Raw genomic sequence first — 22316 nt, forward strand, 5'->3', positions numbered from 1 at the left:
CGTATGGGTGATGTACGTATGGGCTACTGGAATGGCAAGTTGACCCGATATGCCAATGTTTATCACGGCACTGGGTTAGTGTTACCCCACACGGCAGCTAGAGTCTTCGCGCCATTGTAAATGCAGATGTCGATTGTCTTTCTTGACAGCGGTAGAGAGTTGTGAGTAGTAGTATATCATTGGCGTTCCCTACTGGTCACTGACCCTTCAGCCCTCCGCAGTGGCCACCAGCTACAGCTAGTATAGAGAGTCAAAATATATGCTAGTAGCATCCTCTCATCCACAATGATATGTACACAATGATATGTAGCATCTTTACATGTTTGTGCGCTAACAGCTGGCTTCATAGTGGAAATCTTAAGTGCCATCACATCTTATAGGGGCAATAACAAAGATATCAAACCTTTGCAATTCCGTTTTTGAGTAATGGATTTTTTTTTTCTTTAGTTATTCTTATGCACCAAGAATAAGGCTCCAAAGCCTCTAGAGTCTTGATCGATGTAGATGAAGGTATCGACTTTTTTAGGCATCTTCGTGAAAGCTGTAAATAAAGTCGTGAAGGCATATATACCGCCTGCCGCTCGCACTAGCATATATTTTGTTATTATATAAGTACATATCATTGTGGATGAGAGGATGCCTAAAAAAGAATAACTAATCCTGTGTTGTACTCCCTACGTCTAAAAAATTCTCACTTTTCTGAGATTTTAAATGTATTCAAGTTTAATCAAATCTATAAAAATATATTAACATTTATACCACCGAATAAGTAGCATTAGATTAATTATGAAATATAATTGCATATGAAACCTTTTTGGAGATATAAATGCATAAACTTGATCAAACGCGTCCTATGTCGTTCATTGTAAAAAGAAAATAGAAAAAAAATAGAGGTATATTGGTGCCTTAATGTGACCAAACTTTAGAAAATGAGATGGTATAACATAGTTACTTTTCTCAATTGTTTCGCACTTTTGCTTGTAACAGTACCAACCACCATCCGGGACGCGAGACCACGACTTTATTCCCCACATGATTGATCTCGCGACTTTATTCCCCACATGATTGACTTGCATTGACGAAACACCCAACCCGATCGATTAGCTCAAGCTAAGTCGAGTCCGGGATCTGTAGTGATTGGTATGTACAGCACTTTTGTCAAGGTAACCAGAATTAACGTTCTACCGTGTCCTAAAATCAATTAACATAGATGAACGGTCCATCTCTGTTAACTGAGGCCCAGTCAACGAGGAGCTGGGTCCAGACCAACATGTGGCACCAGTGCTGTCAGTCCCCTCGCCTACATAAGCTGGCTCCTAATTCTTTCCGCCATGCGTACCTGACTACCTGCTACCAATGGCTCCCCACCTCCTGGCCGTGGCCGTGGCAGCCATCATCGCCGCCGTCTCGCTGCTCGTGCCCCGCGCCGCTGGCTACCCGTGGCCAATTTGTGGAACAAGCAACGACTTCAAGCCCAACAGCACATACCAGGCCAACCTCAACCTCCTCGCCGCCACGCTGCCCAAGAACGTCTCCGCGTCCCCGACCCTCTACGCCACCGCCGTCGTCGGCGCCGTCCCGGAGCAGGTCTGGGCCATGGGGCTCTGCCGCGGCGACGCCAACGCCAGCAGCTGCCTCGCCTGCCTCACCCAGGCGTTCCAGGACCTGCCCAACGACTGCTCCTACAACAAGGACGCCACCATCTACTACGACCCCTGCGTCCTCCACTACTCCGACGTCCACACCCTCCCCGACGACGACACCGGCCCGACGACACTGTCGTACACCATCAACAACAACGCCAACGTCACCTCCGGACCCGGCCCGGTTCGAGCGCCTCCTCGCCGCGCTCGTCAACGCCACCGCCGAGCACGCCGCGTACAACTCCACGCGGCGGTTCGCCACGGGGGAGGCCGACTTCGACCAGGAGTTCCCCAAGGTGTACACCCTGGCGCAGTGCACGCCGGACCAGACGCCGGCGCAGTGCCGCAGGTGCCTCTCCGGGCTTATATCGCAATCGCTAGACGGGTTCCAGAACAACATCGGAGGCAGGGTGCTCTGGGTCAACTGCACCTGGCGGTACGAGACCGCGCCTTTCTTCAATGGACCGGCCATGGTGCGGCTGGCATCGTCGAGCCCTCCAGCACCGGCACCGGCACCGGCGACGGCCGCGACAGGAAGAGGTGGGTTAAAGCGCTTATTATTTTATTTTACTCTTTGTTTGCATAACATGGACTCAATGGACCCCGTGCATATTGACCTGTAAATTATTCATGCGTGTGAAATAGCTTGACCAGTTGACCGTGATTGAAATTTGCTAGTGCGCGCGTGCGTGGATGATGAATTATTGTAATCTTTACTCGAGTGGCGCAAATATTAGAATTTTAAATTAGTTGCTTCAAAGCTAGTCTTCGACATCACTTTCATTCATGTTACCTATTGCCAACGGACGCTTGGCCAGTTGGTCAAGCGCTTCCTGCGGCACCCTCGGGTCCTGAATTTGACTCTCCGTAGGAGCGAATTTTAGGCTGAGGTTAAAAAAAATCTCATCATCCGTCCCCGTAACCAAAACACTGGGGGGGCACCGACCCAATTCTCACTTGGGCGACGAAAAGCCACCGTGTAAGGGTGGGTGGGGGCGGGGGTTCGGAGGTTTCTCGACCGGGTAAGAAGATCATTCCTCTTATTTGAAATGCTGCGGGGGCAGTCTTAACCCCCGCAGTCGAGTTTTTTTTTTCATGTTACGTATTCTGACATTTCGTGGTCAGAATAATTCGCCCCAGGTTTTCTACGACAAGCGCTCGTAATAAAATATAAACATTTTGATAAAGCTATTGATACGGTCTAGATACTAGACCAATCTAAATTGTTTGTTCTGTTTCTACTGAAATTCCGTTTGTGTGCTCACACATTCATTTCATTCACAGGGGAGAGGAAGTGCAGTGTCTTCATTGTGGTTCTTGCAGTTGTGCTGCCTACTCTAGCTGCACTGAACCTTGTGTTTTGCTTCTGTTTCTTGAGGCGGCGGCGACCAGTAGCACAGGCAAAGCAGTCACGTAGTATGTTCCTGCAAAATCCTCCCACTTTGTCACAGCCTGAAACACTTCATGGAGTCTGAACTGAAAAGAAATGACACATCCAATCTGTACTTGAACAGAGCCCATGTATTCCACTGAAGCAGAGGACATGGAGACGGTGGACTCCATGATGATCGACGTCTCCACCCTACGAGCCGCAACAGGGAATTTCGACGAAAGCAACAAGCTCGGCGAAGGCGGGTTCGGCGCGGTGTACAAGGTACTGAACAATCAATGAAGAATGTGCCATGGAGCTCATGACTAACAACAGAGTGATTTGTTCAGGGCGTTCTCCCGGACGGCGACGAGATAGCGGTGAAGCGGCTGTCGAAGAGCTCGACGCAGGGGGTGGAGGAGCTGAAGAACGAGCTCGCGTTGGTCGCCAAGCTGAAGCACAGGAACCTCGTCAGGCTCATCGGCGTGTGCCTGGAGCAGCAAGAACGGCTGCTCGTGTACGAGTTCGTCCCCAACCGGAGTCTCGACCTGATACTCTTCGGTACTGATGATAAGCGTGAGCAGCAGCTTAGCTGGGAGCAGAGGTACAAGATCATAAACGGCATCGCTCGAGGCCTGCAGTACCTCCATGAGGACTCCCAGCTCAAGGTAGTCCACCGTGATCTCAAGGCCAGCAACATCCTGCTCGACTTGGAGATGAACCCCAAGATCTCAGATTTTGGCCTCGCGAGGATCTTCAGCCGAGACCAGACGCAGGCCGTCAGCCAGCCGCGTTGTCGGAACCTAGTCAGTACCCATGCATCTCTCAGTGTTTAGTTGTGCTCTGGTTGAGCTTCCCTGCTCAAATGGGTACATTTCTCTTTTCAGTGGGTACATGGCGCCAGAATACCTCATGCGCAGGAACTACTCCGTGAAATCGGACGCCTTCAGCTTCGGCGTCATGGTGCTGGAGATCGTCACGGGGAGGAAGAACAACGACAGCTCCTACAACTCCCAAAAGTCTGGAGACCTCTTGACCACCGTAAGTGCAAACTGACAATCACCGTTGTTGCTACAGCTACACCTTGCTGGCTTACGGTGAAGTTAGACCTCACGGTTACAATTACCCGTACAGGTATGGGAGCACTGGGAGGCCGGGACGGTGGCGGAGCTGGTGGACCCGTCCCTGGGCGAAAGCTTCCCGGAGGGCGACGTGCTGAGGTGCATCCACATCGGCCTGCTGTGCGTCCAGGCAGACCCTGAGGCCCGGCCGGTGATGTCGTCGGTCGTGATGATGCTCGGCAGCGACACGGTCACCCTCCAGGCTCCATCCAAGCCGGGATTCTTCGCCAGGAACAACAGCGCCAACACAGCCGTGTCGACAGTGTCGTTGAGTGGTTAGCCTAGCCATGGGAGTCCAGAATTGGGAACATATATGTACCGTTACCCTCTTACCAAAATGTATGATATCAACTAATAAGCTGCGTAAGCTTTGATTCAACATGAAATTTTGCATACGCCTACTGAAAAAAAAAAACCGAACACATGGTTGATATATGTCACATATAAGTGATGACCGATTGTCAAGAGGAGATCGGAGATTTGGTTAGGTGTGCGTGAGACTAACCATGCGTGAGGTGTGTGCTAGCGCAAAATGTCTCTTTTTGTGGTGTGCAAGGTGTTGACTGTTGGCAATGGAGAAGGTCAAGCGAGTGCGAGATGGACCGGGGATGGTGAAGAGTGGACACGAAAGCTTAGACAGAGGGACCAAGCGGGGCCAGAGAATGGACCATGGACGGCTAGTACTTAGACACGTCGACAAGCGAGTGTACGTGCGAAGATGGTGATGGAGACGGTGTTGACCGAAGTCAAGACGACGATCGAACAAAGTCAAGGCAAGCGCGCGAGCGCACGAGCACTTGGTGATTGGACAGTCGAGGACGAGCGGGACATGCGTCGACATCGTGGAGACGGCATAGCAGCTATGCGACACCAAGTGTGTTTGGCGGTTTGGGCCTCAAAATCACGGGCGACAGGTTTGTCGTCTTTAGACCTCAAAACCCAAGAGAGGATGTCAGGTCGGCATATGGCGTCATCCGAGGGCTTGCATCGAGGCAAAGCGGCTTCATGAAGGGCCCGTGGCCGTCCGATGCTTGAAATCCATTCTGGACCATTTTGCCCCTATGACTAAGTGGTTCAAGGCAAATACCTAGAGGTAGTCTTGGAATGTGTAATAACCCTATAAATAAGGATAGTGGCTGCCCAAGATAGTTATCTCTCTCACCTAAGTCTATTTCCTTAGCCTAGCCAAGTAGATCTTGCTTAGTCAAGATTAGAAGTAGAGAGGGTGAGTACCTCTTGCTCTGATTTTCCACTTTCCAGAGGGAGGATGAAGGGAGAAAGGCTAGACCTGGTCTTGTAAAGATGTTTTCGTGACCAATCAATCAAGTTGTCCTCTGAAATTTCGAGTTGATCTTTCACTTCTCCTCTTCTCTTTATTTTAGGTTCGTTTTTGGGAGATCATCGATATTACATTTGTTTTCATATTTCTGTCCGGATTCGGACACGGACGGATATCATCGATATCCATCCGTATCCGAATCCGGACAGAAATAGACTTAGGTGGACGGATATCATCGATATTACATTTGTTTTTTATTATAATATCGATATCCGTCTCTTTATTTTAGTTGAACCTTTAACTTATACTATGGTGGTTTTTTATTGTACCCTATGTCTTATGAAACTATGAATGTAGATTTTGTTTTTCAAATAATAGTCTTATTGCTTTTATACTTATTTATGATCCAGAAACTACTAGCAAACAAATGTTAATTTATGATCTAGCAAAGTCCATATGATTTTGTAGGAATGTGGTATCAAAGATCATGGTCAGAAAACTTAGAAAATCTCAGAAGTCACACGATGATGGGAAGCTCGTTCATGTCTCGACAGGTCATACGGTTTGTATGAGTGTTGGGCTCCGGGCTGGCCTAGCTTGATAACGTCTTTCAGAGGTCATATGGTGTGTGTGTGATGTGAAGAGTTTGGTCCAATAGGTGATGGCAGAGATTTAGATTTAGTTTCACATTGAAAATTGATAGTATGAGAGCACAAAATATAAGACGGAGCAACCGTGACCTATTAGGCTAGTTTTTAGGTTGAGTTAGGCACAAAGTCTTAGAGCCTTTTTGGTAGGGCTCCTGCACGGGCTTCAGCTCCGGCTCCTGCAGAAGCTGTGCCAAACGCCTGTTTTGGAAAGGGCTCCGCATGGAGAGCCGGAGCCATTTTTTGCCTACGCAGTAGAAGCCTCAAAAACGAGCTTCGCGCGGCTTCTTGCTGTGGGTTCACGTCGTCTAGTGCGAAGGAGCCGTTTTGCCAAACGTTTTCCAGAACGGCTTCAGCTCCTCTAGAGGAGCTGCTCCTTCAGAGGAGCCAGAGCCAGAGCCATTTTCAGAGAAGCCAGAGCCCTGCCAAACAGGCCTTTAGTTTGTTGTTGGCTTTGTTGGACCCGAGTCTAGTGGGACGCTGGCCCATGAGTATAACGAGCTAGGCCAAATCTGTTGCGCGTACTCTAACACAAGTATACTAAAGATCTAGCTAAGTCTATACAAATGGCGTTGCCAACCATAATATACTCTCGACCCTTATTAAAGGGAGATTCACTAAAAAAAACTAGTACTCCATCTGTCCAAAAAAGAATATAAATCTCACTTATGAGGAGTCAAAGAATCTTAAATTTAACTAAATTTAAAAAAATATTATCTATATTTAGATCTCCAAATTTTCATAAAAAACATTTAGATCTTTAATTAGATTTATCATGAAAATATATCTCATCATTAATCTAATGATACTTATTAGTATCATAAGCATCAATATTTTATATATATATATTTAGTTAAAATTAAGAATCTTTGATTTCTCGGGAACGGAGATTCACATTCTTTTCGGACGGAATGATGATGAGTAGTTCACATAATTCGGACGTATCTTGGGCAGTTGGCTACGACCCGGTAAGTGTAATTTCACTCACAGAGATACCTTATTTCAATAGAAAATCAGACCGGCCGGTCATATAAGTAGCTGCTTTGCCCTTTTGACAGTAGGTGGTGCTGATTCTCTCGCGTAGAAGAATGCAGGCTGCGACGGCTGCTGGAGCACCATGTTATCCCTTGTTAGCATGAACACGACGGTTGATATGTCAGGCCTATGGTCAGGATCCTGCTGGACGCACAACAAACCGACGTGGATGCATCGCATCGCTTGGCTTCGAGCATCCCCGTCCAGTGATTGGTGCAGGATTTGCGACATTGCTCCTTTGTTCCAGTGACCCCAGACCTATCAAATGGTTGGCAACTTAGCATGATTTTTTTAAAATTTTAACACTTTTTGAAAATTAATTTTAAATCTAACAAGATCAGTTTTTTTAAGCTAACACTTTTGCCGCGTCTATTGCCCTGGCGCGGCCAAATGCCTGTGCCGCACCTATTGTCCTGGCGCGGCCAAATGCCTGTACCGCGCCATGTATGGTGGCGCGACAGAGGGCTGACGTGGCGGCGACCGGAATCGCTGACCGCTGATGGGGCAGGGCCTGCCGCGCCACCGATCTTGACGCGGCACTGCCGCGCCATGATCCGTGGCGCGGTAGAGCCAAATAAATATCGCGAGTGAGCCCCCCGCCCGCGCACGCGCCGGCCACGCCCGGCCACTCCTGTCGCGCAGCGCCCGCGCCGACCGCGGCACGAACGCCGGCGCGTCAAGGCCGCCCGCTACTAAGGTACCTCCCTCTCAATTTCATGTTATTTTGATTATTATTGTTTTAGGATAATTAGTGATTTAGGATAATTAGTAATATAGGATAGTTTGGGTTTTATGATTGTTATTGATTTATGAAAGTTAGTGATTTAGGATAGTTAGTGATTTAAGATAGTTAGGTTAGTGAATTTATTTGTGATTTACGTATGTAGTTTTTAGGTTTGAGGTTAGGATTTTGGGTTTATGGATTGATTAGGTATTTATTATTTAGTTTATAGTTAGTTATTTAGTTAGGGATTTTGGGTATAGATACTAGTTTACAAATATCGGTACTTACTAGTGCGTGATACGTCGATTTTGATGACTTCATGAAGTTTCGTCAAATGCTTATATTCCTAGTAAAGTTGTTTATATTACTAGTGCATGATATGTCTGTTAATTTTACTTTGAATATATACATGTGCTTTCATATTACATAACAAGTAGTTCAAATTTTACAATGCTAAGTAATGTTCATTTGAATTTTGTTAATTTGAATACTCTAACGTTTTATTTATCAATTTGTAACAGGATGCCCCCCACGCAGCATTCGTTGTACCCCATTCTTGAGGTGAAGTACGACGACCAGCACCGAGCACACATCTTGAGTGACAACGAAGCAGAGGTGGCCTTGCCTCCTTTGAGGCCCCGCACGCACATCAGGGCGCACCAGTGGAACGAGCGTTACGCGCCGTACATACGGCGTGCCGGCTTCCTCGAGCTTATCCGTGTTGTCAACCACGATCTTTCGCCCCTTGACCCAGCACTACTTACTGCAGCTGTAGGCAGGTGCGAGTGCATTCTTTGTACGTAAACTTTCTTGTAACAAATTTGAGGCAACTAACAGTCGTTCTATTCTTATAGCAGGTAGAAGCCTAAGACCCACACGTTCCACCTACCTTGTGGCGAGATAACCTTGACCATGCAGGACGTGAAGGCTATTTTTGGCCTTCGGTTGGGGGGACTTTCAGTGACGAGGATAGTTGACAACGATCACTGGAGGAAGCTGTTGGCTCAGTGTATTGGCTTTCTTCCACCGGACGATGAGGCTTCCAAGAAAAATAAGTGAGTAATTCAAGCCTATTTAATACTTGCATTATTTTCCTGCAGCCATTGGGTCTCATTTTCTTTGGTTAATTTCAGGAAAAGTTCCGGTGTTTCGTCGTCCTGGATCACAGAGCGCTTTGATTACTTGGACCCACAGGCTGAGGAGGCTCTGATCGACAGGTTCGCTCGAGTGTGGCTCTGGCACTTTCTTGGTGCTTTCCTCTTCCTAGACGCCTCAGGCAACACCATCAGCTGGATCTTCCTTGACATACTACGCCAGTCGTGGGAGAACATAGCGACGTACAGCTGGGGCAGCGCAGTCCTAGCATGGACGTATCGACAGCTATGCGTTGCCTGTCGTCGCACCTCAGGATATGCGAACCTTGGGGGTTGCTCCTATCTACTCCAGGATTGGTGTTAGGAACGATGGCCCGTTGAGACCCCTTAATAATGGTTTATCGGTAAGTACTTCGGTTCACTATATTCTTCGAGACAGTTAAATATGATGAGATTATTAATGGCTAATTCATTATCGTGTTCAATGCAGCGATGGAACGGGCAGGATACACTCCCTACAGCTATGTATATCTGGACGGAAACAGAGTTAGTTAGAGGGAATGCGAGGCACAAGTACAGGGAGTACACGGACGTTCTCGACGTTCTGACACAGCACCAGGTTACGCTCTCTTTACTATCATACCTATGTCTTGTTCAATGTACACTATATTACAACCTAACTCAATTATGAAATTTCAGGTGCATTGGTGTCATTGGGATGCTCCGGAGCTCCAGTACTATCTCAGTCCTGTCACTAGGGACAAGTCAGACGAGCATCGCTGCGACGTTCCTCTTATTTTCTTCCATGTGATCGAGATTCACTTGTCCATTAGAGTCTGCAGATAGTTTGGAAGAATGACAGGCTACCCACCACCGCTTTACTCCACCAACCAAGCATTGCACGGGTGTGTTATCGATTAATAACAAAGCTACAATTCAGAGGTGTGTGGTATAACTAACATCGTTTTATTGCAGGTATGACCGCAGGAAGAGGTACAAGACCAAGGATTGGCGCGTGACACACAGCGCGCACATCCATTTGTGGCAGAACAGGGTACGACATCCGGTCCATGCGGGTCCTCCACACTACCAGCACACCTTCAATGAGTACATGCGGTAGCTTCACAGGTCTACGAGGACACATATCAAGCCCCGTACACTGAGAAGGCGATTGACGAGGACTCAGAGAAAGATGTCATCGAAGATATGTACGATGTTACCACTAGGGAGGACACACAGCTACAGAGAACCCCACTTCAAAGATACGTGGTAAGATACTTGAATGGTACAATTTGTTATCCTTTTGGTATTAAGTATGTGTACTAAAATTGTCCAACCGCGTTTCTATACCCAGGCGACACAATTGTCAAGGCTGTCCAACGAAGCAGCGTTTTGGCTTCACGAGTCTAGAGGGCAGGGGCCAGACGTTCTCGCGGCTTTTGTGGAGGTAAACATAAACTTGTCCGTTTCGAAAATGTTTGTTTGAGAAATGCACTAACTTTAACGTCTATTTATGCAGAAGGTGAAGAAGAGCTGCAGGAAGCTAGCTCAGAAGCTGAGCTGCATGAACACTCCTTATGAGGAACCGCCACTCCCGACGTGGTCGGGTGGCACGTCTTCAGTCTCTTTGAGGACACCAGCCGGCTCTTCTCAGGAGATGATAGGTGCCACTTCTGCGATGCGTACACCACTACATCATAGTGCTAGGAAGGACCCTGCAACCGAGGACGATGAGGACGACGATGACGACAACGATGACCCCCCGGGCTTCCGCAGACAGCACGATCAGTGGGACGATTGGGCGCAGGATGAGATCGTCATGTCTCAGCTAGGTGGTGCCCCGCTTGGTACCCAAGGAGCCTCATAGGTACTAACAAAGATAGTTTCTTTAAATACGTATGCTCCATGAACTAACAATCATAAAGAATTATAAGTAATCGTGCGTATCATATACTTGCAGGGTACGAGCCGTACGCACCGTCGACGCGACCATACCGACGTTGGCTACACTCCCAATGTGTTGCCAACAAATCCGAAGAGATAGAGGCATCCGAGGGATCCTTACACTCCTGGGTCTTAATTTGTTAAGTCAAACTATTATTGGCGTCCGAAACTTATAGGCTAAGTTGGTTATGCTATGTCGAACTTATGTCAAACCAATGAAAATGTTATGTGGCAGCTTGTGAACTTGCGCACGAACTTTATTTATTTGCTTCATATTCGTTTCTATGCGTCGCGGCAGCACTGCCGTCATGATTAGCTTTCCTGGCGTCCTAAGATACTATACAACAGATGAGCACCGAATAACAATTGAGGATCGCAACTTTATAGTTGCATTTCTAGCTATTCTATGGAGCTGAAAAGATAGACAGGGAGGAGGAGGCCATAAGTCGAAAGCATCTGATGAACTTTCACGATGAGTGCGTACGTCTATATCCTATGAGTTGTTAAGGAGCAACACCACGAGTCCACGAGTGCTTGTGATCGATTGATTCACCTATAATTAATGTGAGAGGCGTGTAAGGGAGAACTGAAGACCAGTCATTACGGTGGTTAATATGGGCGGCCGTTGAAAGGGAAAACACATGAAACATACATCTGAAACGCGTGAAACATCCGGTTGTAAAAGGCTCGTCAACACGGAGCTCGACGCCGGCGCAGAGTTCGATGGCATGGAGTGACGAGGTGGTTGCCGGTGCGAAGTTCATTGGCAGCACAGGCCTCGGTAGTGGCCGCAATAGGTGGATGAGCGCGTGGCCGCGGCGAGTGGCGCAGTTCCAAGCACGAGGCACGGTGGAGGCGGTAAACCATTCTGGTACCGCCGCGCCATGCGCCGTGGCGCGGCACTGCCGCGCCAAGATCGGTGGCGCGGCAGGCCCTGCCCCGTTAGCGGTCAGCGATTCCGGTCGCCGCTACGTCAGCCCTCTGCCGCGCCACCATGCATGGCGCGGCACAGGCATTTGACCACGCCAAGTATTAATTTAAAAAAACCGACCGTGTTAGATTTAAAATTAGTTTTCAAAAAATATTAAAATTTAAAAAAAAATCCTTAGCACCAGTAGTTTAATTCGTCAGAGAATAAGTGAAGCCGGCACTGACATCACTCAGGAGATTCACGGTGTTGTGTTGTGCCCATCATAGCTGCAGTTGCTTCTCATCCTGGTCACGATCTCAAGAGCTAGGATGATGAGAAGTCGCTCGTATTTGGTAAATTAATGCGAGGTGTCAGTGGTGCATCATGTGCACAAGAATAGCTTACGATGTCCCAACAGCTCTGGCTGTGGGAGTAGCGTGGCCTTCTCCTACTAGCAGCCTTGCCAGGCCAGAGTCTGCAATTTTCGGTTCCATGTCATCGTCGATAAGAATGTTATTAGCCTTCAGGTTCCGGTGGATGATCCTGGTGCTCGAGTCCTCGTGGAGATACAATATCCCCTTGGCAATATAGATTGATGATGCCACAAGAAAAGATACAACAAGAACTCGTACACCGCCGTCGACAAGATGAACCTAGTCCCGGCCGTGGCCAACGTGCACGACGCGCTGGTGAAGCTGGGCCTGGACGAGGCCGTGAAGGTGTCGACGCCGATCGCGTTCACCGCGCTGCAGGAGTCGTGGCCGCCGTCCGCGGGCCGGTTCCGGGACGACATCGCGCGGTCAGTGATGAAGCCCATGCTCGATTTCCTGGAGCGGACCGGGTCGTACCTCACCGTCAACGCCTACCCGTTCTTCGCGTACGCCGAGGAGCCTGACAAAATCTCCCTCGACTACGCGCTGGGGAACTCCAACGCCACCGGCGTGCGCGACCCTGGGACCGGGCTCGTGTACCACAGCCTCCTGGACGCCCAGCTCGACGCCACGTACTTCGCGATGGAGAAGCTGGGGACGTCCAGATCCAGTGCGCAGGAGCAAAATTCTATGGCCCAAATCTATCCGAGCGCGTATGTTTCGGAGACCGGGTGGGCTTCCGCCGGCAGACTCAAAACCGGCGCCGGCAGACCCAAGACCGGGCGGGCTGGGGTAGCCAACGCGCAAGCGGCTTCGGTAGCCAACGCGCAAGCGGCTTCGGTAGCCAACGCTAAAGCTTTCAACAACTACCTCATCAACCGCGTGGTGTCCGGCGACACGGGCACCCCGTACCGCCCCGACGCCGACATGGACGTGTACATCTTCGCCCTCTTCAACGAGAACCAGAAGGGCGACGGAGAGGAAGACATCGAGCAGCACTTCGGCCTGTTCTACCCGAACCAGACGAAGGTGTACGAGTTCGACTTCCGGGGCGGCGCGCTGGCGAGCTGGTGTGTGGCCAAGCCTGGGGTCGGGGACGCGCGGCTGCTGGAAGCGCTGAACTACGCGTGTGGCAACGGCGCGGACTGCAGCGCCATCCAGCCCGGCGGAGCGTGCTTCGAGCCCGACACCGTGGTCGCCCACGCCTCGTACGCGTTCAACAGCTACTACGAGCGGAAGGGCCGGGGCAGCGGCACGTGCGACTTCACCGGCACCGCCTCCGTCGTCTACCACGCACCAAGTGAGTCCACGATTCTTTCTTTGCTCGCATTGTTCTCTCTAGCTGTTCCTCACTACTGAAAGTCTGAAACGTGTCCCACGTGGGGGATCCAGACATCCAGTGGACTGTAAATCTCACTGTTCTTTGCTTCACTATTTACCGCACAGATTGGAAACTGCGTCCTCCCGTCGAATGCTTGGATTCAAGAAACAACAGAAAGTCTGAAGGATACACTGCCATCTGATGCTCAATAACTTTTAAGAAAAGTTCAGTTTGACCTTGCGCTAGAAATGTAGGCATCTGCACATCAGAATAACAGATGCCTTTGCTTGCTTTGCTCTGCGGATACGCATGAATCATTGTTCCTATTTTCCTGGGGTGAGGTGGATCTCCTGCTAGGTTTGGTTCCGGCTTTATCGTACACTGTAGCTATGCTTTAATAAGAAGCTGGTTTTATCCTTCACAAAATGAACTAGACGCAACGCTTGTTTTTCCTTCACTGGCTTCGGTCTTTTCGTGCACTATAGTAAAGAGTCAACAAAAAAAAAACTAGCAAAAAGTCAACAAAAAAATGCCGTAACAAACGTGCCTTGGGCATCATCTCGAAATTCGAAGCAAGCGCATCAAAATTTCTTATATTTGCACTATCTAATTCGCTCATATTACAACCCGATATTCACAATGATTGATACATCCTTATTTTCTGTCTGGTGGCAATAAACTTTAGTTTTAGTTACTATTTACTCTATATATATGCTTTTCAATCACTATATATATATATATATATATATATATATATATATATATATATATATATATATATATATATATAGAACTACTATTCTGTAGCTGGCCATAGAATAACTTATTCTGTAGCCACTTTGAGTTACGATAATTACTATGTTAATTTACGAGATTTACAGTAACTCCTTACTAAGTGGTTTACTATAACGTTATGGTAAATATTCCTATGTGTTATAGTAACCCAACTATCGTAAATATGTATTGACATTATGGTAAATTAGTATATAAAATTATGGTAAATAGAGGTGGCTACAGAATAACTTATTCTGTAGCTGGCTACTGAATAGCCTCTCCCTATATATATATATATATATATATATATATATATATATATATATATATATATATATATATATATAAGGGAGAGGCTATTCAATAGCCGGCTACAAAAATAAGTTATTCTGTAGCCACCTCCATTTACTATAATTTTATATACTAATTTACCATAATGTCAATACATATTTACGATAGTTGGGTTACTATAACACATGAGGATATTTACCATAACATTATATTAAACCACTTAGTAAGGAGTTGTTATAATCTCATAAATTAACATAGTAATTATCATAACTCAAAGTGGCTACAGAATAAGTTATTCTGTAGCCAGCTACAGGATAGTAGTTCTATATATATATATATATATATATATATATATATATATATATATATATATATATAGGGAGAGGCTATTCAGTAGCCAGCTACAGAATAAGTTATTCTGTAGCCACCTCTATTTACCATAATTTTATATACTAATTTATCATAATGTCAATATATATTTACTATAGTTGGGTTACTATAACACACGAGGATATTTACCATAACGTTATAGTAAACCACTTAGTAAGGAGTTACTATAATCTCATAAATTAATATAGTAATTATCGTAACTCAAAGTGGCTACAGAATAAGTTATTTTGTAGCCAGCTACAGAGTAGTAGTTCTATATATATAGAACTACTATTCTGTAGCTGGCTACAAAATAACTTATTCTGTAGCCATTTTGAGTTACGATAATTACTATGTTAATTTACTAAGTGGTTTACTATAACGTTACGGTAAATATCACCATGTGTTATAGTAACCCAACTATCGTAAATATGTATTGACATTATCGTAAATTAGTATATAAAATTATGGTAAATGGAGGTGGCTACAGAATAACTTATTTTGTAGCCGGCTACTGAATAGCCTCTCCCTATATATATATATATATATATATATATATATATATATATATATATATATATATATATATATATATATATATATATATATATATATATTTCTCTCCTTTGCATCGCGTTCCCATGTGTATTTGACATGTGTTTAGTTAAAATCTTAACTTGAGCTACGTGTTTGAGCAAATAGATATATAATATGATCACGGTTTCGTGCATACACATCCTGTTTTGTAGATATTTTTCTATATTAACAACAATGGAAATGGATAACCTGAAAGCAGGCTTTTTTCGGGTTATCCATTTTGGTAATGAAAAAATTTCAGCCACCTCGAAATTACCGAAATTCGTGAAATTCAGTCAAAAAATTTTGAAGACATGCACATGAAGTATTTTTTTTCTAAAAAATAGATCTAAACAAATATTAGCATGATTATGATTACACATCTATTAAGTAGAAGAATATGCAACATAAACAATGCAAAATATAAGTCTAAAATTATATAGCACTTGTATTAGTGTATTACAAATTTTTAGATTTTTCTTTTGGCCGCCACCAAAATTCACGAAATTTTGCTAAAATTTCATAGAAATTCTAACTACAGGGGTAGTGCCCGGACGTCCAGCCCTAGGCCCGCGTCCGAATGCATCTCCAACGCCTGCAACAGCTTCGCATCGGACGCCCGCGCGCAGCGAATTGCGTCAGGTTGCCCACAGCCGATCCCGCGCCAATGACCGCATCCGACCATCCGCGACTCGATCCCCATCTCGGTTGCGCCCCTGCTGGCGTCAAGCCCGCCACACTCCTCCCCCGTCATGCTGCGCTCCTCCCCTTGCTGCGGCGCCATCCCTGCCCGCCCCGGTCCTCCGCCGCACTCTATCTCGGCCGCACCCCTTCCCCTGTCCTAACGTCTCATCTCCTCTGCAACATCCGTCCAACCGTTACAACATATGGAGTATACTATTGATGCATACTTGTATAGTCATTGCAACATCTGGATGAAACACATGAAACATACGTCTGAAACAGCTGAAATATTTAGAACATACATTTGCAACATACGCCTAAAATAGATGAAACATGTGGAACATACACTTGAAACATACGTGTATAGCCATTGCAATATACGTAGCATCAGATCCTTTTGCAACATCAACATGAAACACATGAAACATACAGATGAAACACGTGAAACATACGTCTGAAACAACTGAAACACTTCAAACATATACTTGCAGCATACGTATATAGCTATTGCAACATACGCAATATACAGATGAAACACTTGAAAACAACTTCTAAAACACACCTGAAAATAAAACATGGCGCCGCCGGCAGCCATGGCCGACCTGGTGGCGAACTGCGGTAGCCAGCAAGCAGCACTCAGGTGCAATGGAGAGGGAGGATGGCGGCAGGTAAGTGGCTAGGTGTGGTGAAGAACGCCGCGCCGTAGCAGTCGTCGCGGCCCACGCTGCGTCGGCTCGAAGAACTCGGATGCTAGTGGTGAGTGGCAGTGGGGAGACAGGAAAGCAAGCAGTGGGCTCGGGCGTGGTGCAGCACGTTGCTGCATTGCGACCGCAGCGGTGGAGGTGCGGCAGCGCGGTCACGGTGGAGCAAGTCGCGGCGATTCGGGCGCGGAGAGTTGGTTCGAGAATGGACGGGGAAACAGCGGTGATTTGAGAAGAAGGTGAGAGCGGTGATTTTTAATTTTTATTTCCATGCGGATGGCAGTGTTGCCTGTTGGCCGTTCGTGCGTCGAGGATCACCAACGCGCGTCCGGGCGAAATGGACGCCCTACCAACAGTATTATCGAAATTTTAAACCCTGCACGGAAGCACATACATAGGTAATTTGGGATTTTGTTCATTATGATAGGTAATTTATATACAAATATTGATGTCACATTAAATTATTTTAAATAATGACAGATGTGGATAATTTATATGCGAATCTGAGGAGTTCCTTTAGATACTTTTCATAATGGCGTAGATAATATGAGATAATTTAGATTGAAATTAAGGGGCCCCTTTAGACCGCTTTCATGATGCTATGCGTAGGAAGTGAACTTATGGTTACTACCAACCCTTGCGATTGTCGGGACACAGAATGGTCGTTGCGCATTGCGCGTGTGTGCGTGTTTTTTTTTTTAGAATTTGCAGGGCAAAAGCCCGCGAAAATTTTAATTTAACTCCCAGTAACCGTATAGCTGGCAACGGTGGCGATTGCTGCGTGATCACTGCAGGTTGCCGCTTACCGTGGTCAAAAGATCTTCACTCTGCTGTGAGTTGCTGGAGCTGTTGTTCTGTCAGCTATACGGGCCGCCTACTGATAGAGGACACCGGCCATGACTACACTAGGCCTGCTTGTATGTCTAGAGTCAGTACAAGAGAAGACAGAGAGAACCAGGCATCGAAGAATTATTCAGAACCCTCTTACTTCACTGTTCATCTTCCTCCTACCGCTAGTTGCTGTTCATCTTCCCTCAAGCCTCCCTCTCTCTGTACCCAGGATTCTAGCTCTGCTTCTCTGTTCCTATTCCTATGCTGTGCTTCCTCCCTCGCATTCTATTCGGATTGTTCCTATCGTTGCTTGATTGAGTTGGTGTTGAAGCCGGCGGTGGACCCAGAAAATATTTCAGGAGGCTGAACAACACTGTTGTTCGATCTTAAGTCTCAGCTCCTCTACACTATAGAATTTTGTCTAAAAATTTATGAGAGCTCCACAGGGGTTCCACTGCAGCGAAATGGGTAGGGGGCTCGAGCCCCCCGCCCCACCGCTGTGTCCGCACCTGGTTCAAGCAATTGCTGCTCCATCTCTAGTGTGCTGCTAACATGTTCTTCCTCCCTGTGACGATCTCCAGCACCATGACGCCGAAGCTGAACGCGTCCGATCGACTTGACAGAGTAGTTTCCCCGCATCACATACTCTGGCGCCATGTAGCCACTGAAACATGAAATCGAGAAAAAAAAAATTATGGACACCGAACTTGAGGGCACGGCTCACGCCTCATTGCACTGGTGTATCACGAACCAGCTGGTGAGTTCTCGATGTCTCGCCACTTCTCTTTCCCCTTGTCCCCTTGTCCTAGTAGTATGGCAACATCTCACAATCTCATGGTGTCCTCGTGCACTGGTGTCTGTATCGACGTAGGCACCTGTGACCCGAACGTGAGCTGGTGCGTGGCCAAGCCTGGGGTCGGGGATGCGCGGCTGCTGGAAGCGCTGAACTACGCGTGTGGCAACGGCGCGGACTGCAGCGCCATCCAGCCCGGCGGAGCGTGCTTCGAGCCCGACACCGTGGTCGCCCACGCCTCGTACGCGTTCAACAGCTACTACGAGCGGAAGGGCCGGGGCAGCGGCACGTGCGACTTCACCGGCACCGCCTCCGTCGTCTACCACGCACCAAGTGAGTCCACGATTCTTTCTTTGCTCGCATTCACCCTGTTCTCTCCAGCTGTTCCTCACTACTGAAAGTCTGAAACGTGTCCAACGTGGGGGATCCAGACATCCAGTGGACTGTAAATCTCACTGTTCTTTGCTTCTCTATTTACCACACGGACTATATATTTAATACTTTGTGCATGCATCTGTTTAAACATCCGATATAAAGTATTAAATCTAGACGCAAAAAATAACTAATTGCATAGATTACAACTAATTTACAAGGCGAATTTTTAAGTCTAATTAGCACATGATTTGACAACGTGATACTACAGTAAACTACAATAAATATATGCTAATCGTGGGTTAATTAGGCTTATAGATTCGTCTCGTGGATTATCGAGAACTTCTGTAATTTATTTTATTACTACTATCCGAACACTCTCACGTGACACTCCAATGTGACACTCCTAAACTTTAGCCCCTAAATTTAAACATCAAGGTGAGCTTCACTCTTTTTTTCTTTTGAAAAGAACAGTGAACTCCACTCTCACTTTTTTGTTTTGTTCTCTGGAAACTGCGTCCTCCCGTCGAACGCTTGGATTCAAGAAACAACAGCCAAGTCTGAAGGATACACTGCCATCTGATGCTCCATAGTAACTTTCAAGAAAAGTTCAGTTTGAATCATTGTTCCTATTTTCCTGAGGCGAGGTGGATCTCCTGCTAGGTTTGGCTCCGGCTTTATCGTACACTGTAGCTATACTTTAATAAGAAGCTGGTTTTATCTCTATTCACAAAATGAACTAGACCCTTGTAAAGCTTTATTATTATTATTTTTCATCGTTTTGCACTGCAGCAAAGAGTCAACGCCCCCCCCCCCCCCCCCCCCCCCCCCCCCAAAAAAAAAATCCTACCAAACGTACCCTTCGGTTTAACTTCTATATAGTTCACACGTGTCACATTTTAAATCTTTATTATCGTCAGTCAAAGAAAGTCAATAGGCTGGAGGTTATAAAACTGTTTTCCTTGGGCCGGGAAATTGAGAGCAACTATCATATGATCACACACGGGTTAAGACATGCCATGTGTCCATGGCCATGTGATAATTCCTGTCTTTCCGGTTTCTCCTCTCTGGCTTCCTTCCTTCTCACGAGTCACGACTGCCTAGAGCCTAGTAGAGCCTAGAGGCAACAAGCCAACAAGTCGGTGCGAAGTACAGGTGCTGTCACGTCGGTGTTGGGTCATGCAAAGATTACTTTTAGATCTTTAATTAAGGCCTTGTTTCCAGGACCTAAAGTTTTAGGGTGTCAATTCAAATATTATATAGAAGGATCGTATAGGGTGTTCGGATACTAATAAAAAAATAAATTATAGGATCCGTCGGTAAACCGCGAGCCGAATTTATTAAGCCTAAGTAATACGTCATTAGCACATGTGTTACTGTAGCACCACATTATCAAATCATAGACTAATTAGGCTTAAAAGATTCGTCTCGCAAAGTAGTCGCAATCTGTGTAATTAGTTATTTTTTAGTCTATGTTAATACTTTATGCATGTGTCTAAACATTCGATGAGATATGGTGTAATTTTTTGGGATGAACTAAACCAGGCCTAAGTCACGTACTTCAGCAGCATTAGCGCAATAATGGACCATTTGGATCTCAAAAAAACATTCGTGTCCAATTGAGAACCCCACACACCAGCTTTCATTTTGTTTTTCCTTTTCATTCTCTGTATTCCCTCTTTTCATTTTCACACACATTTTTCTTTGAAAAGCACCACCAGGTGTAGAACGGGGGATCGAATCCCCGCCGACCGACTCCTCCCTTCCTTCGAGCCTTCACCACTCAGCCACATGCACATTCGGTTTATTTTTCAGACATTTCATACTAATATAGCACAAGTCCACCAAACCCATGCTCGCTCCTACATTAACTATTAATTTAATAGAGATATGATATCGCTCCTACACTAACTAGTAATTTAATAGAGATGTGATAGAATTTCATGGATAAATTTTGGCCCAAAGCTCATCAAAATTGCATATATTTGCACCATCTAATTTGTTCATATTATAACACAATATTCGCATTGATTGATACGTCCTTATTTTTGTTGGTGGCAATAAACATTAGTTACCATTTACTCTATATGCTTTTCAATCCCTATTCATAGTTCTCTCCTTTGCATCACACTCCCATGTGTAGTTGGCATGTATTTTGTTGAAATCTTAGTTTGGGCAATTTGTTTGACAAAATAGCTATGATCATAGCTCCGTACATACATGTGTATCAGTATATATGGAGTAAATGCAGCACGAGCCAAAACCAAAAGATACAGAAATAGACCAAATGAATACAGATTGAGTTGCAATTTTGCACAGACCTCTACGAGGAATTGAAGGTATCTGTACAGTTTCAACTTAAAAATGCAAAAGCATAGATAGAAAATCTAAGATAAGGTTCTCCAAAATAGGGTTTTCTCTATTTTCAATCCAAGTTGATTTCTTAGTGCTCGTGGGAAAACTGTTTAAACCAGTGGCTACAGATGTTTCCACGAGGTCATAGCACCAGAGGATCAACCCAAAACAATCCTAAATGCCTAAGCTCGAAGAACTCCCAAAGATCTCCCAAAAACAAACCTAAAATGAAGAGAAGAGAAGTGAAAGATCAACTCGAAATTTCAGAGGACAACTTGATTGATTAGTCACGAAAACATCTTTACAAGATCAGATCTAGCCTTTCTCCCTTCATCCTCCCTCTAGAAAGTGGAAAATCAGAGCAAGAGGTGCTCACCCTCTCTACTTCTAATCTTCACTAAGCAAGGTCTACTTGGCTAGCCTAAGGAAATAGACTTAGGTGAGAGCCACTTTCCTTATTTCTAGGGTTATTACACGTCCCAAGACTACCTCTAGGTATTTGCCTTGAACCACTTAGTCAAAGGGGCAAAATGGTCCAGAATGGATTTCAAGCATCGGACGGCCATGGGCCCTTCGTGAAGCCGCTTTGCCTCGATGCAAGCCCTCGGATGACGCCACGTGTCGACCTGACATCCTCTCTTAGGTTTTGAGGTCTAAAGACGACAAACCTGTCGCCCGCGATTTTGAGGCCCAAACCGCCAAACACACTTGGTGTCGCATAGCTGCTATGGCGTCTCCATGATGTCGACGCATGTCCCGCTCGTCCTCGACTGTCCAATCACCAAGTGCTCGTGCGCTCGCGCGCTCGCCTTGACGTTGTTCGATCGTCGTCTTGACTTCGGTCAACACCGTCTCCATCACCATCTTCGCATGTACGCTCACTTGTCGACGTGTCTAAGTACTAGCCGTCCATGGTCCATTCTCTAGCCCCACTTGGTCCCTCAGTCTAAGACTTCGTGTCCGCTCTTCACCAACCCCGGTCCATCGCGCCCTCGCTTGACCTTCTCCATTGCCAACAGTCAACACCTTGCACACCACAAAAAGAGACATTATTTGCGCGCACACACACCTCACGCATGGTTAGTCTCACGCACACCTAACCAAATCTCTGA

At 46.2% G+C, this 22316-nt stretch overlaps 1 protein-coding gene and 2 pseudogenes across 1 annotated transcript; 2 read left to right on the forward strand and 1 right to left on the reverse strand.

The window, feature by feature from the left end:
• Nucleotides 1-1320: 1320 nt before the first annotated feature.
• LOC136542412 (cysteine-rich receptor-like protein kinase 6) lies at nucleotides 1321-4534 on the forward strand (annotated as a pseudogene).
• A 2551-nt stretch (nucleotides 4535-7085) lies between these two features.
• LOC136544421 (putative cysteine-rich receptor-like protein kinase 33) lies at nucleotides 7086-12353 on the reverse strand (annotated as a pseudogene).
• Nucleotides 12354-12413: 60 nt separating this feature from the next.
• On the forward strand, nucleotides 12414-13913 carry LOC136542416 (glucan endo-1,3-beta-glucosidase 13-like). The gene is made up of 2 exons (XM_066534839.1): nucleotides 12414-13437; nucleotides 13584-13913. The coding sequence occupies exons 1-2, from the start codon at nucleotides 12414-12416 to the stop codon at nucleotides 13658-13660; spliced, it is 1101 nt and encodes a 366-aa protein (XP_066390936.1). The 3' UTR covers nucleotides 13661-13913.
• The last annotated feature ends 8403 nt before the right edge of the window (nucleotides 13914-22316 follow it).

This window comes from Miscanthus floridulus, chromosome 3, assembly GCF_019320115.1.
Source record: "Miscanthus floridulus cultivar M001 chromosome 3, ASM1932011v1, whole genome shotgun sequence".
Lineage (NCBI taxonomy): Eukaryota > Viridiplantae > Streptophyta > Magnoliopsida > Poales > Poaceae > Miscanthus > Miscanthus floridulus.

Coding starts and splice junctions, on each gene's coding strand:
- LOC136542416 (XM_066534839.1), top strand. CDS start 12,414: ATGAACCTAGTCCCGGCCGTGGCCAACGTGCACGACGCGCTGGTGAAG. Junction 13,438..13,583: donor CGTCGTCTACCACGCACCAA/GTGAGTCCACGA, acceptor TTTACCGCACAG/ATTGGAAACTGCGTCCTCCC.